Source organism: Carcharhinus amblyrhynchos, chromosome 16, assembly GCF_965287045.1.
Source record: "Carcharhinus amblyrhynchos chromosome 16, sCarAmb.v2.hapA, whole genome shotgun sequence".
NCBI lineage: Eukaryota > Metazoa > Chordata > Chondrichthyes > Carcharhiniformes > Carcharhinidae > Carcharhinus > Carcharhinus amblyrhynchos.
This window is the reverse complement of record NC_137339.1, coordinates 1,415,731-1,433,253: the sequence shown is the minus strand read 5'-3', so window position 1 is coordinate 1,433,253 and position 17,523 is coordinate 1,415,731. Positions and strand designations below refer to the sequence as shown.

Below are 17,523 nucleotides of genomic sequence, written 5' to 3'. Positions count from 1 at the left end.
ACAAAGTCATCTTTTGCAATGGATCGGAACATTGGAACAAGAGTAGTCCTTTCAGTCGAGTCTCTCTGCCATTCAGACAGACCATGGCTGATCATCTACATCTGATCAAGGGAAACACTTTTATCGTGTCCACTTTATTTCTTCCCCTTATAATTTTGTACACCTCAATCAAGTCACCTCTCTGCCTTCTTGTTCCAGGGAAAATAACCCAATCTGTCTAATCTGTCCTCATAGTTACACTTTTCTAATCCTGGCAACATTCTTGTGAACCTCCTCTGTACTCACTCGCTCTAGGGAAATTACATCCTTCCTGTAATATGGTGATCAGAACGTATAGTAATCAATACATGAAGAAGGCCTAGATTACTTCACATTGTTGATGACTAACCAGCCAATTTATTCACTCTTTGGATTTACAGAGTGAGATCTGTCACTGAGACTGGATTAGCCAGATTACTTTACCAGCCTGAGACCTTGGCATACAAGTATGCTGGTCCATAATGGCAGCAATTCAAGTAGACATGGTTGTAAAGAAGGCAGATGGAATGCTGTCCTTCATTGGCAGGGGTTTAGAATATAAAAGTAAGCATATCATTTTGGAGTTGTATAAAACATTAGTGAGGCCACTACTGGAATATTGTGTGCAGTTCTGATCTTATTACAGGAAGGATATAATTTCTCTAGAGAGAGAGTGCAGAGGAGGTTCACAAGAATGTGGCCAGGATTAGAAAAATGTAACTATGAGGAGAGATTGGATAGATTGGGTTATTTTCCTTGGAACAAAGAAGGCTAAGATGAGTGATTTGAATTGACGTGTACAAAATTATAAGGGGAAGAAATAAAGTGGACATGATAAAAGTGTTTCCCTTGAGAATTCTGGAACCCGGGCATAAATTCAAAATAAATGGCAGGAGGTGTAGAGGGGACCTGAGGAAGAACTTTTTTTTTACTTTCCAAAATGGTGTGGAATTCACTGCCCGAGTTGGTGGAGAGACATATCATAAACTCCTTAAAAAACCTGGATCTGCACTTAAGTGGTGTAAGGTACAGGGCTATGGACCGGATGCAGAAAGGCAGGATTAGAAAAGGCACCTGAGTGTCTTCAGGCTGGCATGGATAAGATGGGCCAAATGTCCTCCTTCTGTGCTTGCAATTTTTCTGTGATTCTGTTTCTAATGCCTGAAATAACCCCAGTTAACCAAGCAGAGTTACGTTTGCCAGTGCTCTGTGTTAGTGAAACATGTATTTTTGGCTGTTCAGATATCAGTGGAGCAGTTCAGAGAATGTTCACTAGTTGATTCCTGGGATGAAGGGCTTATGAGGAACTTCAGTCCGCAGATTAAGTGTGATGCTGAGTTTCTGCCTAAACATTTTGTTAATGAGGGCTATCGATGGGTGAATTTAGAATCATAGAAACCCTACAGTGCAGAAAGAGGCCATTCAGCCCAGCGAGTCTGCACCAACCACAATCCCACCTACCCCCATATCCCTACATATTTTACTTGCTTACCCCTCTAACCTACACATCTCAGGACACTAAGGGGCAATTTTTTTAGCATAGCCAATCAACCTAACCCGCATATTTTTGGACTGTGAGAGGAAACCGGAGCACCCAGACGAAATCCATGCAGACACGAGGAGAATGTGCAGACTCCACACAGACAGTGACCCAAGCAGGGAATTGAACCAAGGTCCCTGGAGCTGTGAAGCAGCAGTGCTAACCACTGTGCTACCGTGCCGCCCATTTATAAACTTATAAAACAAGATTTTTCTAAGTGTTTTTTTTCTCTTTCAGAGCCTTCAGATCCAAGCATTTTTGTTGAACCCATCACGGAAGAACGTGCTTCAAGAACTCTGTACCGTATTGAACTGTTGCAGAAAGTTCGGGAGCAGGTACTTCGGAGCCCACAGCTGAACGAGCGGCTGAAACTGTGCCGCCCCAGCCTGTACCTGCCAGTGTGGTGGGAGTGTGGCAAACACGACCGTGATCTGCTAATTGGCACTGCTAAACATGGCCTTAGCCGAACAGACTACTATATCCTTAATGACCCTCAGCTTTCCTTCCGGGAGGCCCACAGGAACTACGTGCAGAGTGGAAGCAGCTATTTCCAGAATGTCCCAGCACCTTACAGCCAGTCCTCACTCAATCTCAGCCAGTCTGCTTCCCCTGCATCCACTGTGCTCACCCTAGGGGAGAAAGACAATGTTGAACAGGAACAGGAGAAGATGGAAGAGGCTTTGGGAGAACCAAGCGCAGAAGCAGGAACACTCAATGTCTGTTTGGAAGTAAAGAGTGAAGAGGATGCTGCTGATTCCACAAGTAGGTGTGATGCTTCTCAAGCTAAACCCAGACCTTCAGAAGCAGAGACTGTGAGGAGTGAATGGGATGAAGTAAACTGCATTCAAGCTGGATTTTACAGTGTACCAAATGTACATATGGAGTCTAAAGGAACCAGTGACTTTGGCAGGAACTGCAAAGGGGACACTGGTATAGACAGTTTACAAAACCCCATTCTTAAATCATGCAGCACTGCAGAAAGTGTACCAATGGAAAATGTACAGCCTGTTTGTGTTGATGCCAACCAAGCTACACTAAACTGTCTGAACTTTCTGCAAGTGAAATCCAATGGTGTGTTAAAATTGCAAGCAGTATCAGAGGAGATGGTGGACAGTGTAGTGCCTGTGTGTCCTAATACTGAAGCAGAGCCTGAGATGGACACAGTACTTGGTATGATTGCAAAGTGTGACCTTGCACAGCATGAGCCGGTTAAAACTGAAAACGGATGTACAGAAGATAAGCCTTCAACAGGGCTTACAGACCGGGAGGCTGTAATGACTGAGCATACCTATGATATGCAGGCTAAATATCTGGGGGTAGATCACACACAGTCTGCAACCAATGGCATAGAGAAACCACAGGGTGAAAACAGCCAGCTGCCTGACTTGGACTCTCCAGCTGCTTTGCCCAGAGGTCCAGAGGTCACCAATGATTTGAAGCTGACAGAAGCTGTGGCGAGCAGTGAGTGGCAGGCTATAGCTGTGAATGAGAGCAGTGCAGGAAAGGAGGCAAGAAGCATGACCAGTGCATGCACCGAACCAGACCATGCACCACATGAAGCTATTGACGTGAAATGCTTACCGAGCACACCTCAGTCCTTCAAAGCTGCTCAGTCGGTTGTGAAGATGGCAGAGGGTGAGCCTGGGTCACCCATTGAGCATGTAGCAGTGACTCCCATAAAGCAGGAGGTGACATTCAGACATCTGCTTGAGGACTGCATCAAGGAACATGACAGTCCATGTGAAACAGAAGAAAAATCTGAGGAAGATAGCTCTCAACCTGAAGGTGGTTGGTTTTCATTTTGCTCAAATTAATGACAAAGGGCTAAATATTACAAGGATCTTTAACATACAAATTGCATAGGAGAACTAGAATTATGTTGGGTAAGGGTGTGAAGGGTTTTGGAATTAAACTGGATAAATGGAGTCACGATACAGATAGTCATGTCCTGAATTATATCACAGTCCAGGCTCAAGGGGTTGAGTGGCCTCTTCCTGGTCCTTTTAATTGAAGTTGGGAGGTTTTTAGCACTTACAGCCATTAGTAATGGGAATGGTGAGGGGTGGGCTCTCTGAAGTAAAGGCTTTTCTCATTGAAAAGGGAGGTGAAAGCCACAGATTGAGTTCTATGTTAAACATGTTCTGTGAAAGTAAGTTGATGCTTCAGTGAACAAATTTGCTAGATTGTCTAAATTCCTTCACCATCTTTGAGGAAAAAACAATTTACATTTATACATACATCCTCACTTTAAAAAAAAGTCTCAAGTCACTTCACAGAACCCAACTTGGACAAATGAGCCATACGTCTATCTGACTGTGCTTGTGATATTTCTGTAAATGTCATTATGAAGTTCTCATAGAGCAGTCACCAAAAATAAATGTCCAGTCTTTTGAAGTATTACATGGATTCTTGGATGAAGGATGTGATGGGCGATGTGGAGATTCCTTGACCTGCTGTATCATGATCTTTAAATGCCCTTTGACTGCCTGTTTAGAGAAATGTCGAAACTGCTGCAGAATGCACGATGTTTGTCCAGACTAAGTTCCTCCTCGTTAACACCAGCAGAAGCACATCAGCCGGTCTTTAGATACATGACCAGTTGATCTATTTTGAAATTACATGTGAGCAGTATCCCAATCCAATGAGCCTGCACTGATCCCACTTTATACACCACATAAACCACTGTCACCAACTCTTTCAGTGAATTCCATAGCATCCCAGTCCTTTGTAAACAAACATAAGAAAAGAATTCCTTGCTCTCTGCCCTGAAATTCATTTTTTTTAATCCTGTGTTTGTGTCCTCATGTTCTAGTCCTCCAACTGGGAGCACAAATAGGAGCAGGAGTAAACTATGTGACCCTTCAGCCTGCTCCATCTTGTAATAAGATCATTTCTTTAGCCTCAATTTTCTCATTCCCCCATATCTGTCAATCCCCTAAGAGTCCAAAATCAATGTATCTCAACCTTAAATATATTCAATGATGGAGCGTCCAGAACTCTCTGGAATCATAATTCCAAAGATTCAGAACTTTAGGAGTGAAAGAATTTCTCATTTCAGTTCTAAAGGATCATCTCTATCGAGATACGGTGTCCCCTAAGTTCTAGATTCCCCAGCAAAAGGAAACAACCTCTGTGCCTATGCTGTCAAGCTTCTTAAGAATCTTGTATGTTTTAATAAGATTGTAACTCACTCTGCCAAACTCCAGATAGTAAAGACCCAATTTACTCAGCCTGTCACACCAGAAACCAGTCTAAGAGCCTTAAGTGTACGCCTCTAATGCTAGTTACCCTTAATGTGAAGTTGCCGGTGTTGGACTGGGGTGGGCACAGTAAATAGCCTCACAACACCAGGTTAAAGCACAACAGGTTTATTGGTAGCGTGACCTTTCACAGCACGGCTCTTTCACCAGGTGTTGCGAGACTACTTACTGTAGTTATCCTTAAACACAGAGACCAAATTTGTGTACAGTATTCCAGGTGTGGACTCACCAAAGTACATTGTAGCAAGATTTCCTTATTCTTGCACTCCACTTCTCTTGTAATAAAGATCAAAAAGCCATTTGCCTTCTGAATAGCATGCTCTGCCTACTTGTTAACTCCCTGTTTTCCTTGTACAAGTGTGCCAAAGTACCCCTAAGTATACATTTTCAAGTTTTATGCCTTTAAAAAGATTGTGTTTTTCTATTTTTACTACCAAAGTGAATAACCTCACATTGCCCACATTATACTCAATCTGCCACTTTGTCATACTCACATAACCTGTCTATAATTCTTTGAATCTTTCTTTGTGTTTTCCTCCTAGTTTACATTTTCTTGCTTTGTACTGTCTGCAAATTTAGATACATTCTCTTCTTATTTAAATTACTGTATTTTAGAATAGCTGAGGCCTCGGCACTGACTAGTCACAGGGCTACAACATGAAAATGACCATTCATCCCTACTCTTTCCTTCCTATCCCTTAACCAATCCTCTATCCATGCTAACATATTGTCCCAACTCCATAAGCCCTTTTCTTGTGTGGCATCTTGTCTTTTGAAAAGCTAACTATATTACAGACTGTTTCTGTCTGCCATGTCCCAATCATTAATAATTTAAATACCTCCACTGCCACATTTCCCTGCACTTAAGACAAAAAAAATCCTTCTGTGTGACACTTTTGAGAACCTTCCAGAAAAATGATGCAATTTAAAAAAATGTTCCCTATAATGTGTGTCACTAGCAAGGAGAGACATGAACTCCAGTCCCTAGCTGTCATGAGGGCATTAAGAGTTAAACATGTAGTGTCAATGCTATATCTTTTCCCTGAAAAATATTGGCAAATCTGTTGGGTTTTAATGACAGTCCCATAATTGGCGGATTACCTGATTCATTGAGTGAAGTTTCACAATTTGCCATAGTGAGATTTGAAAAGGAAGCTTCTAGGTTGCTAGATCGGGACCATGATGATGATTATTCCTATATTACAATAAGAATGTTGATCTTCTCAGCTATCCCGCTGAAGAATTTTGATGAGGAGAGCAACACTTCTACCAGCCTGGGTCAAGACGAGATCCAGGACAACCTCCTTCAGGATATCAGAGAACCAACCATCGCTCAACTGCTTCAGGAGAAGACACTCTATTCTTCTGCGGAGTGGCCAAAGGTGAGTTTGAGAACAGAGAGGCCAGCTTCAGGAGAGTTGTCAGACTGCTGGAACAGGACTTTATTGTAATTCAAGGTAGTACTCCACTGCTGCACTGACAAAAGTGCCATCTTTCACATCAAACTTTAAAACCATCTGCCCTCTTGGGTGAACTGAAAATGCCAAACTTTGAACCCCCCCTGGTGTGTATCAATATTTATAACTCAACCAGCACCTAAAAATAAATTAAATGGGCATTTCTTTGATTGCTATGTATGGGATCTTGCTGTGTACATATTGGCTATTGGCACTATTTCTTATAGTACAATGGCAACGACAATTCAAAAATACTTCATTGGTTGTTATGCTTTTGGCATGTCCTGACGTCATAAAAGGAATTATATCAATACAAGTTTTTGCTCTCTTTGCTAACTGCTTAAGAATAATCTTTAATTAATCAAAGCTGAAGCTCTTTCTCTTGTAAACAATCTTCAGATTTGCATTGACAGCTATTGCATTTTTAATTTTCATCCTCTCAGGACCGAATCATCATAAATCGCATTGACAATATCTGCCACGCTGTGCTGAAAGGGAAATGGCCATCAGCACAGCAGCAGAGTCTTGAACCTCAGGGTGGAATATATTCTTCAGCAGCTCCAGCAGAAAGCCTGAATGTAAGGAGCTGCCTCAGTGTCCCAGTACACACTGCGCACGCCCACAGTGTTACTGATGGCTCCGTCTCCTCCCATCAGCTTACAAAGGCAAGTAATGCAGCTGTCTCCACACCAGATTGTACCCGAGATGCATTTAATCTGGCAATCTGCCATTACCGTTGAAGTCCTGATCATGACTACTCTCCTCAGAAGAGATTGCAGTTGTGGAGAGCTGGTGTTACAAGGTGGGAGAGTGAAAAGAAGGAAGGGAGGAATTAAAGTTTTCCATGGGCTGTTAATAGTGACATTGACGTGGGATGCCCAAGAATTGCATTATAGCTGTCGAACCATAATGCTTAGAAGACCATTCAATTCTTTTGTGCCCATGCCAGCTCTTTGAAAGGGCTATCTGATTGGTCCCAGTCCCCTGCTCTTTTCCATAGTCCTTCACATTTTTACCCTTCTACCCTGAGATTTCGTCCTTTCAAGTATTTGTTCAGTTTTCTTTTGAAAGCTGTTGTTGGGTATGTTTCTATTACCCTTTCTGGCAGCATGTCCTAGGTGATAACTGCATTAAAGAAACCTTTTAAGTTCTGAAGGAACAATGAGTAAAGGTGCTCATTTGATTCTTTAGCAGCAGTAACCCTCCCCTGCTCCAAACCCCACATATCTTAATGTTCTCGTATTAACCTTATTTAATGTGGTGTGATTTGAACAAAAACAATTGTAAGGTTTTCTTTCAGGAATTATAAATTCAGTGCTAAGCCACTGGCCATGAGCGATGACCCTCCTCCCCTTTATTGTGGGAAAGATACGAGTTACGTTAGTAAAGAGATGCACTTTGGATTTATAGCATCTCCAATGTGACTTGTAAATACAGCCATCAATCATCTGACACTTAGTTCCCTGTTACTTTGCATGTTCTTCCCCCGCATCACCCTACTGTAGGCTGCTGATGTAAGTGTTTCTATTGCCCCTGGGATAGTTATCCTCCTTTCAAAACTCCTGTCATCGACCCCTCCTCCAAAATTTGACTAACCAGTTCTCTCCCGGCATTACACCTGTCTTTTTCCACTCCCAAGATTTTCAAACTCATCCATGTGCTCATTTCCTGTTTGAATCCCTCCAATTTGATTTTTGCGTTTGTCCCTGAGCAGCTCTAATCAGGATCATGCGAGCGACTGGTACCTTAGCTTCCTGAACCTCAAAAGGAAAAGCCATTTGCAGGCACCAGGATTAAATTTGTCCACGCCATGATTTGGAGACAGCAGAAGTTCAAAAGCTCCACAATCTTCGATACAGGCGACCATGCTATCATTCCCAATTGCCCACCCGCTCCTCACTCTTTTAAAAAAAATTAAGTTTTGGGATGTGGGTGTCATGAGAAATCTACTGCTTATGTCCAGTTGCCTTGACAAAGGGTGATAAGTCACTTCATGAACTGCTGATGGCGGTTTGATACTGTTGAGCAGTTTGTTAACTAACACATGTTGTTCTGTGCTCAGGCCAAATTTATCCACCAAGAATTGCTGTGCTTTGCGTACAACTCTGTGTGACTCCTGTGTGTATTATTCTCTCAAGTTTGTCGTGAGTCTTGCTGACATAGTGCAATTCTGTTTGGAAAGCAGGAGAGCTTACTTGCATTAACATTCCCGAGGGATCAAAGAAGGAGGAGGCGGAAATACGAGTTTGAGACAGACAGAGGTGCAAAGCGGAAGAACCTGGAAGAAGTTACGCCATCTCTTACTCGCCCTCCAGTAATTCTGAATGGGTGGCAAGAGACTGCTATGGACCTCTCAAAAGCTTCTGAGGAGGTGTCCAGTTCAGTACCGGTCATCATCAGTACAAGCACGCCAAAGCTGGGATCGCTGGAGCCCTCGACTGCTTTCAGGGCAGACATGGCTGGGATCCTGCAGGCAGGCCTTGTCCATCCAGTTACAGGACAGGTGATTAATGGCGCCTTTAGAGGTGATGATCCGTCAAGGAGGAGGAGAGGGCGAAGAAAGAACGTTGAAGGAGTTGACATCCTTTTCATGAAGGAGAAAAAGCCAGAGAATCTGGTACGTAGAAAAATGTGGCATGGTGTGGTTGATAAGATATAGCATTAAGAGCCAATGGCTCAGGGTAATGGATTGCTCTCGCGCTCTGGTGCCTGTGGTTGTGGCAAGCACTGTCTGGCTTGCCTTCCATTCTGTCTGAATTCATGTTCAGTTTAAGTGCTGAGTTTGAGAGGTGCCAAATGAGTAAGAAGTTGAAACTAATCAGGACCTAAAATAAACATAAACTGCTGGAATACTCAGCACATCAGGCAGCATCTGCGGAATGAGAAATTAAGTGAATGTTGCATATCAGCTACCTTTCATCAGAGCTTAGAAAAGTTGAAGATGTAATAGACTGTATACACGTGAAAGTTGGGAGGCTGGGAAAAGAACAAAAGGGAAGGTGAAATTAAAGGACAAGCGTTAGTGGAGCACGGTCCAAGGGAGTGGTGGGACAAGTAAAGAAACAAAAGATGTCTAGAGGTGTGAATGGAAGAATGATGAACAACTGCCTCCTGAAAACAAAAGAATGGGGGAGGAAAACCAGAGTAAAAACTAAACCTACAAACTGAAGACAAAATGAGAACTGTTATTATGACCTGAAGTTGTTGAAACTCAATGTCGAGTCCAAAAGGCTGCAAAGTGCCTCATCAAAGATATTGTTCCCCAAGCTTATGTTGAGTTCCATTGGAATACTGCAGAAGGCTGAGGGCAGGGAGGTCAGAGTGAGAGCAAGATGCAGAATTAAAATGCAGGTCACTGAAAGTTTGAGGCATGCTTGCAGACTGAACAGGGGTGTTCCACATCACGCTCACCCAGTCTGCATTTGGCCTGTCTACTGTACAGTAGTCTACATTGTGAGCATCAAATACAATATATTAAATTGAAAGAAGTATGCCTAAATCACTGCTTCACCCAAAAGGAGTATCTGGGACCTTGGATGGTGAGTTCAGAGAAGGTAAAAGGGCAGGTGTTGCATCTCCTGTACTTGCATGGTAGGTTCTGTGGAAAAGGGAGGGTGTGTGCGGGGTGATTGTGGAATGGGCCAGAATGTTGCAGAGGGGTGGTGAAGATGTGTTTCATGGAAACATGTTAGGAATTGTAAAAATAGTGGAACATGGCCTGTTGAATACGGAGGCTAATGGGTTGGAAGTTGAGGGCATGGGAACTCTATAATGGTTCTGGAGGGAGTGAGTGGGGTGAGTGCAGAAGTGCGGGAAATAGGATGCACGCATCAAGGCTGTGTCAACCATGGTGGAGGTGTGGAAATATCAGAAGTGCTGGTATGGATGCAGGTCAGAATAGACGTGTGGGAGATATAGAAGCTTTGAGAATGCACTGGAGTCCTAAAGGAAGCAGTGTGTGGGGAAGATTAGTCGAGGTAGTTGTGGGCATTGGTGCATTTATAGTAATATTTGTTGAAAGCCTATCACCAGAAATTGAGACAGGAATCGGGGAAAGGAAGACGGAAGTTGGATTAAAGCTGATTTTCTAGTTCAGGCTGAGAGCAAGAAACGGCACTGATGAGTCTTCAATGTACCGAAAAAGGTGAGGGAAGCAGCTGGATAGGATTGGAAAAAAGAATGTTCCTCACATTCCACAGAAAAGCGGGCATAGCTAGAAGCCATTTGGATATTCCTAGTGACCATTTACTTGGGGGAAATGAGTGGAGTTAAAGGAGAGATTGTTCACTGAGAGAACAAGTTCAACCAGGCAAAGGAACATAACATAAGAACATAAGAAATAGGAGCAGGAGTAGGCCATCCAGCCCTTCGAGCCTGCCCCGCCATTCAATAAGATCATGGCTGATCTGTCGCTGCTCAAGGAAGAAGCAGAGAACCCTAAGATTGTCCTGTGGGGAATGGAGATGTAGAAGGGTTCGATGCCCATGGTGGACAAGGCCAGGAAACTGGAAACTTAGTGACAAAGGGTGTTGGAAGAGTGCTAGATATAGATGGGAAAAGAAATCAGAGTTGAGATAGGAAAAAGTAGAACCAGAATACATAAGAGAGAGTAAAAAAAACTTCAAAGAAATCCCAGATTATTCATTCTCCCTTGGTAATGGGGTGATTTCCCCAAGCCCACCCCATGAACCCTTCTTGTTTAAGGCCCTCCCTGGGTAAGGTATGTAGACACTCTATCTGGTGGCAGCAATGCAGCACCACACTGAGACCTTCCACATATCAGCTCACCTTGGGTTTGAGCTACTGATTGTGTAGCATTCTGATTTTCTAGGTATCATTTCATTGGGGATTGTTTATTGTCAGACCAGAGAGGATTAATGGGTGAAATGATAGAGATATTTAAAATTATAAAGGAACCTATTGAGTAGATAAAAAACAGACTGTTTTCAATACTTGAGAGTCTAAAAGAGGAGGACCTGCAGAAAAGAGAAAAGATGACGAATTTAAAACATAAAACAGGAGAAACATTACTCACACGTGGGCACGAGATTGTGGAATACAAGTCCAAGGGTTAGTGATTAAAATAGAGACCATGTCAGCATTTATGAATAGCTTAGAAAGATGGTTGAAGGAAAGGGGGTTGGGAACACAACAGATAACTGGGATTAAGATACTGTTGATGTAAGGATAAATATCAACATGAACTATTGGGCCAAACTGCTATGCTGAAGTTTTATGTAATGCTGTTATTTACAGTATTAATATTCAGCTAAAGAAGATTGTATAGCGAGAGACCATTATTGGAGTGGGGTTCCAATTGGCAGAAGAATTTTGAATTTTATGTGCAAGGACAATGTCCAAGCCTTTCCTTCGTGAGCAGAACCAGGAACATAGGAATAAGTTTAAACCATTCACCCCTCAAAGTGAGATTGTGGCTGATTTGTATATTAATTCCAACTGTCTGCCTTGGCTTTGAACCTTTTAAACAAAAGTATTATCAGTTTCAGATCTAAAATTATAAATTGACCTAATGGCTTTTGTGGAAGAGTTACACACTTGGATCACCCTTTGTAGCAAGATGTTTTCTAACTTCTTTTCTTAATGTCCTGGCTCTGATTTTTAAAGTTGTGTTCCCTTGGCCTTGACTCCCCTACCTCTGGGATAAGTTTCTCTTGACTGCACTTACCCGTTCTTTTTAAGATCCTAAAACCCTCAAAAGTCATCCACTGACCATGTGCATTCCTGGGCAATGCCTGTATCATGGAACCGTGTATAAATTTAAACTAATGTTTACATAAATTGCTAACATCTCATAAGTTTTATCCATCAATGGGACATAGGTTTTTCCTAGGCTCTGAGCCCACTCAAAATTCATGCTAGTGAAAGCAGTAAGTCAGATTTCTAAGTACAAGGCTGAATGCTTGCACTGTGGATTTCCTGAGTTCAGGAGAGGTGTAAAGGGGAAGGGAGGAAATTTACCCAAATGTCACCGGGGATGAAATGCTGGGATTGTTTTCCTCTGAGCAGCACAGGTTAAGGGGAAATCTAATTCAAACTGAGAGGTTCTGAATCGAATGAATAAGGAGAAACTATTTCCTTTGGCAGGTGGGTTATTAATCAGGAGTTATAGACTTAGAAATAGTTGGCAAAAGAACTGAAGGGGAAGTGGAGAAATTATCATGGATGAGGAACTTCATTTATGAGAAAAGGCTGGAAAAGTTTGGACAGTTCCATTTGGAAAGGAGAAGGCTAAGAGCTTGACATAATAGAGGTTTCTAAGGTGATGTGAGGTTTTGATAGAGAAGGCAAAAAAATAATTATTTTCTCTCGATCAATAACCAGAAGTCATTGATTCAAAATTGCTGCCAAAAGGTCTAGAAGAGAGCTGAGAAATATTTTCATTTAGCGAATTGCCAGGGATTGGAATTCTCAAGCTGAGTAGACGGTGGAAGCTTCATCCATAATCTTTCAAAGGGAATTGGGTAGGTTGCTTCTTAAGGTTGAGAAACTTACAAGGCTAGAAGTGTGGGATTAAGCTTTTCAAAGAACAGTATAAGCATAGAGGGCCAAATGAGAGCCTTCTTTATTGGAAGTTCTTTGGTTCTGTTAGTGAATAGGGAGAAACTATGACAGTGAATTGTTGTGATTTGGAATGCATTACCTGAAAGAATAGTGGAAGAAGGTTCAATACTAACTTTCAAAAGGGAATTGAAGAAATACTCAGAATTTCATAGCTGACTGCAAAGAAACTGGCCAGTTGGTCTAAGTCTGAGTTTATGCTTGAGCCTCCTCTCACTAGATTTTATCTAATTCTACCAATATATCTATCTAATCCTTTCTCTGTCATATTTTATCTAGCATTCCCTTAAATGCACTTTTATTAATCACTTCAACTATTCCTTTTGTCGGGGTGGCACAGTGATCAGCATTGCTGCCTCACAGCGTCAGAGACCCAGGTTCGATTCTTGGCTTGGGTCACTGTCTGTGCGGAATCTGCATGTTCTCCCCGTGTCTGCGTGGGCTCCCTCTGGGTGCTGCAGTTTCCTCCCACAGTCCGAAAGATGAGCTGGTTAGATGCATTTTCCGTGCAAAATTCTCCCTCAGTGTACCTGAACAAGCGCCAGAGTGAGGTGGCTAGGGGATTTTCACAGTAACTTCATTGTAGTGTTAATGTAAGCCTACTTGTGACACTGATGAATAAATAATGTATGTGCCACATTCTCACCACACTCTGGAGAAAGAAGTTTCTCCAGAATTCCTTATTGGATTTATTGGTGGCTATTTTATATTTAAGAACCTAGTATTGGATTTCTCTACAATATCTTCCTCTAATTGGACCATCAGTGAAAGATTTTTATCATTTAAGGACTGAGCTTGCAATGCTATGGGGAAAAAGCAGGGAAGTGGGATTAATTTTTTCAAAAGGCCAGCACAGGCACGATGGGGTGAATGGCCTCCCCCTGTGCTGTATGATTCTATGATTAGGGATTTTCTTTTTAATGAAGGAGGTGGACCTTTCGAAGCAGCTTTTCTCTGGGGCGGCTCGCTCTGCCGACAGCATGTCCAACATGATGATTAAGCTCCCCCAAGGCAAGCAGCGACTGCCAACCGAGGAAGAGCAGAAAAACAAGAGTCTGATTGAGTGGCTGAGGCAACATCCCACCTACACTATGGATGTGTCCAACCTGGCTCCCGTAAGTATACTGTCAATACAGCACTTACACACCTGCAGGACTCGAGGCTTGTTGTGTTTGGTGGGTTGGTTTCTGGTGGTGATGCAGACTGCAGCTGCTGGGTTATCATTTGTTGTCTTCCATCCTGGACAAAGCAGCCTGCTTAATCAGCACCTCAGCTACCACCTTAAAACACCCCCTCCCTCCACCATTAGTGCAGCTTGGCTGCAATGTGTACAATCTATAAGATGCACTGCAACAATTCACCAAGGCTTCTTTGCAGCAGCTCGCAAGCCCATGGCCTCAGAAGACGAAAGAAACAGACACTTGGAACCATTACCACTTCCAAGTCCCTTTCCAAATCACAATTCAACCCAACTTAGACATGAATCTTCATGCTTTCATCATCGCTAGATCAAAATCAGTTGAGGTGCAGTAGTTCTGATGAAGATGGGATTGTCCTGAATGTCTTGAATACATGATACTTACACGTGATACACAGCTACTTGCTATGGGAGAGCAGCTTATGGAACTGACATCACCATAGGAGAAGAAGGGAATTGAGAAAGAAATAACAAATAGTGATTTTCTGCAGGTCTTTTATCTAACAAAACATGTTGCAGCACTTTATAGTGGGAGCAGTGAGCACCAAGCAGAAAATGTGGTCACTGACCAAATGCAGTGATCAGAGGTAAGTTCTGAGAAGGTGAGAGATCAAGTGTTTAGGAAGAGACTTGGTGAGTGCTGGTGCATTGAGTGAAAGTTCTGTTACTGAGAGTGAAGCAAAGGAAGGAAATAGAACAGAGACAAGGAGTTCATCTCTGCTACTTGTGTGGCATTGTACAGAAATCAATGAATGCAGTTCACTTAAACACAGACTGTTTGAGATATTTTATTAAAAGCTGCACAATATCTTCTGCCTCTTTTCCACCATCTTTTACCATTCCTCACTGCCCAGTGCAAGGCTGGACGATCTCATTCTTCTGTTTCTGTGGCAGAATTGTACAGCAATTTTACATGGCCTTTCAGAACGGCCCAAACAGAGGAGGCATCGATGCAAGGATCCCAGTAAATTGGACATCAATACACTGACTGGGGAGGAAAGGGTACCTGTTGTCCATAAAGGAAGTGGACGAAAGGTAAGATCTTGTGGAGAAGAAGACGGTCATTTGAATGGTTATAAAGGGATGTAAAATGCAAATTAACTCAATGTGATTAGTTTGTTCTGTAATTTAAATCTGTGACCTTTCCTGGGATAGGTATTGGAACTTGAACACTTGATGCCTCAATGCAGGTTGTTAATTGGATGCAAGCTAATTAAGGAAGCTGAAACCAAGACACACAACTTTTCTTTGTTGACAGGCTTTATTGACTTGTTCAGTCTCTCAGCTCTCTTCCCATTCCACTCAGTGTACTAGCTATCGTCTGTTTATTTTTTTAGCAAATACAAAGTCCCTAAGCCAAGCAGTTTCTTCCAGTCCTGTTGTGTTGAGCGGGGATAGGTCTCCGTTGGGTCTGTGGATTGGACACTTGATTTATAAGTGCTCAATGACAACTAATACTCATCACTTGTTTCTCTTCGTAACAATTTTACTTCCATGACGTTAATTGGCGAACTGGGGAGGCCTCAACACTTGCGTTGGATAGGCAAGATGACTCTCCCTGGGCACTGTTCATTGCCTACTATGGATACGGGAGCTCTGGCAGCAGTGCTGTATGACTCTCAGGAAGTTCATTCCAGACTCCAACCACCCTTTGGGTGGAAAACCTTTTCCTCACGTCACTTTTACCCCTTCTGCCAATTGTTTTGAATCTGTGCCCTGTAGTTCTTGATGTGGGAACAGTTTCTCACTATTTAAAAGCAAATTATTGTGGATGCTGGAATCTGAAACCAAAAGATAAAATGCTGTAAAATCTCAGGTCTGGTAGTATCTGTAAGGAGAGAAAAGAGCTGATGTTTTGAGTCCAGATGACCCTTTGTCAAAGCTGACCAAATTCTCTAGTGCTACCCCTGTGCCTAAGCAAGACTGTTGGAGGTGCCGTCTTTTTGATGAGATGTTAATCCAAAATGCTGTATACCTGCTGAGATCATAGTGAAAGATTCTGCGGCATTATTCGAAGCAGAGCAGGGGAACTTTGTTCTGTGTTCCATATCAACATTCATCCCTCAAGTACCATCATGAAGAGATTAATTACTGGCCATGTATTTCTTTGGCAGTTTGTGGGATTATGCTGTGTGTAAATTGGCATTTGTCTACCTCATGACAATGATCATGCTTGAAAAATTATATATTAGCTGTGAAACACTTTGAAACAAGGTTTAGGTTGAAACAGTTTGTTTGTTGAAATCTTTTTGTTATATTCTGAATGTTCAGCTAGGAGGAGCTATGGCACCACTGATAAAAGAGTTGACTAGATGGCTTGATGCGAACCCAGAGTATGCTGTCGCACCAGAGTGGGCAGAAATTGTGAAGCATTCGGTAAGCACTTACACTGTGTAAAATAACTAAATGATATAGAAGGTCATCCATTTGCTTTTTTAATATGGCCACGTGTTAAAACCTTAGGCTGTTTGCAAATTGTCATCCTGAACCATTCAGAGCAGTGAGGCTCCAGATTTTGCTCTGAAAAGTTGACCCTGTCCTAGTTGGAGTCACGTTAAAGACTCTTAATTAAGACTGGCCCTAAGACAGGAAGCAGAAAAATCAGAAATTAGGAGAGCTATGTCGTGGGTATCAGCCCCTCCCCCTCTTCAGGGATGTGTCGTCTGTCGCCCCGCAGAGCTGTGTCGCGGGATCCACTCCCCCCCCCCCCCCCCCGCAGAGCTGTGTCGCGGGATCCACTCCCCCCCCCCGCAGAGCTGTGTCGCAGGATCCACTCCCCCCCCCCGCAGAGCTGTGTCGCGGGATCCACTCCCCCCCCCCCCCGCAGAGCTGTGTCGCAGGATCCACTCCCCCCCCCCGCAGAGCTGTGTCGCAGGATCCACTCCCCCCCCCCGCAGAGCTGTGTCGCAGGATCCACTCCCCCCCCCCGCAGAGCTGTGTCGCGGGATCCACTCCCCCCCCCGCAGAGCTGTGTCGCGGGATCCACTCCCCCCCCCGCAGAGCTGTGTCGCGGGATCCACTCCCCCCCCCGCAGAGCTGTGTCGCGGGATCCACTCCCCCCCCCCGCAGAGCTGTGTCGCGGGATCCACTCCCCCCCCCCCGCAGAGCTGTGTCGCGGGATCCACTCCGCCCCCGCAGAGCTGTGTCGCGGGATCCACTCCGCCCCCGCAGAGCTGTGTCGCGGGATCCACTCCGCCCCCGCAGAGCTGTGTCGCGGGATCCACTCCGCCCCCGCAGAGCTGTGTCGCGGGATCCACTCCGCCCCGCAGAGCTGTGTCGCGGGAATCCTGCCCCTGCACATTGTTCCTGAGTGCGAATGTAAAAACTGTTCGCTGGTAAATACGTGGGGTTACGGGGATAGGATCTGGTTGAGATTGTTGTCTGTGCAGACTTGATGGGCCTAATGGGATTCTTTGATTCTATGACATTTGATTTTGCTGCTGAAGAACCTAGGAACATAGAAGTTAGGAG

General features: G+C 43.6%; 1 protein-coding gene across 4 annotated transcripts in view; it reads left to right on the top strand.

Annotated features, from left to right (window-relative positions):
* chd6 (chromodomain helicase DNA binding protein 6) overlaps positions 1-17,523 on the top strand; it is a 219,200-nt gene that overhangs the window by 190,926 nt on the left and 10,751 nt on the right. For 3 of the 4 annotated variants that reach the window (XM_080204564.1, XM_080204565.1, XM_080204562.1), the window contains 7 exons: positions 1,796-3,346; positions 6,046-6,200; positions 6,719-6,940; positions 8,461-8,892; positions 13,781-13,969; positions 14,947-15,087; positions 16,324-16,428. In XM_080204564.1, the coding sequence (XP_080060690.1) occupies positions 1,796-3,346; positions 6,046-6,200; positions 6,719-6,940; positions 8,461-8,892; positions 13,781-13,969; positions 14,947-15,087; positions 16,324-16,428 (2,795 nt within the window). The remainder of the gene's footprint in view (positions 1-1,795; positions 3,347-6,045; positions 6,201-6,718; positions 6,941-8,460; positions 8,893-13,780; positions 13,970-14,946; positions 15,088-16,323; positions 16,429-17,523) is intronic. The other variant, XM_080204563.1, reaches the window with a different exon arrangement.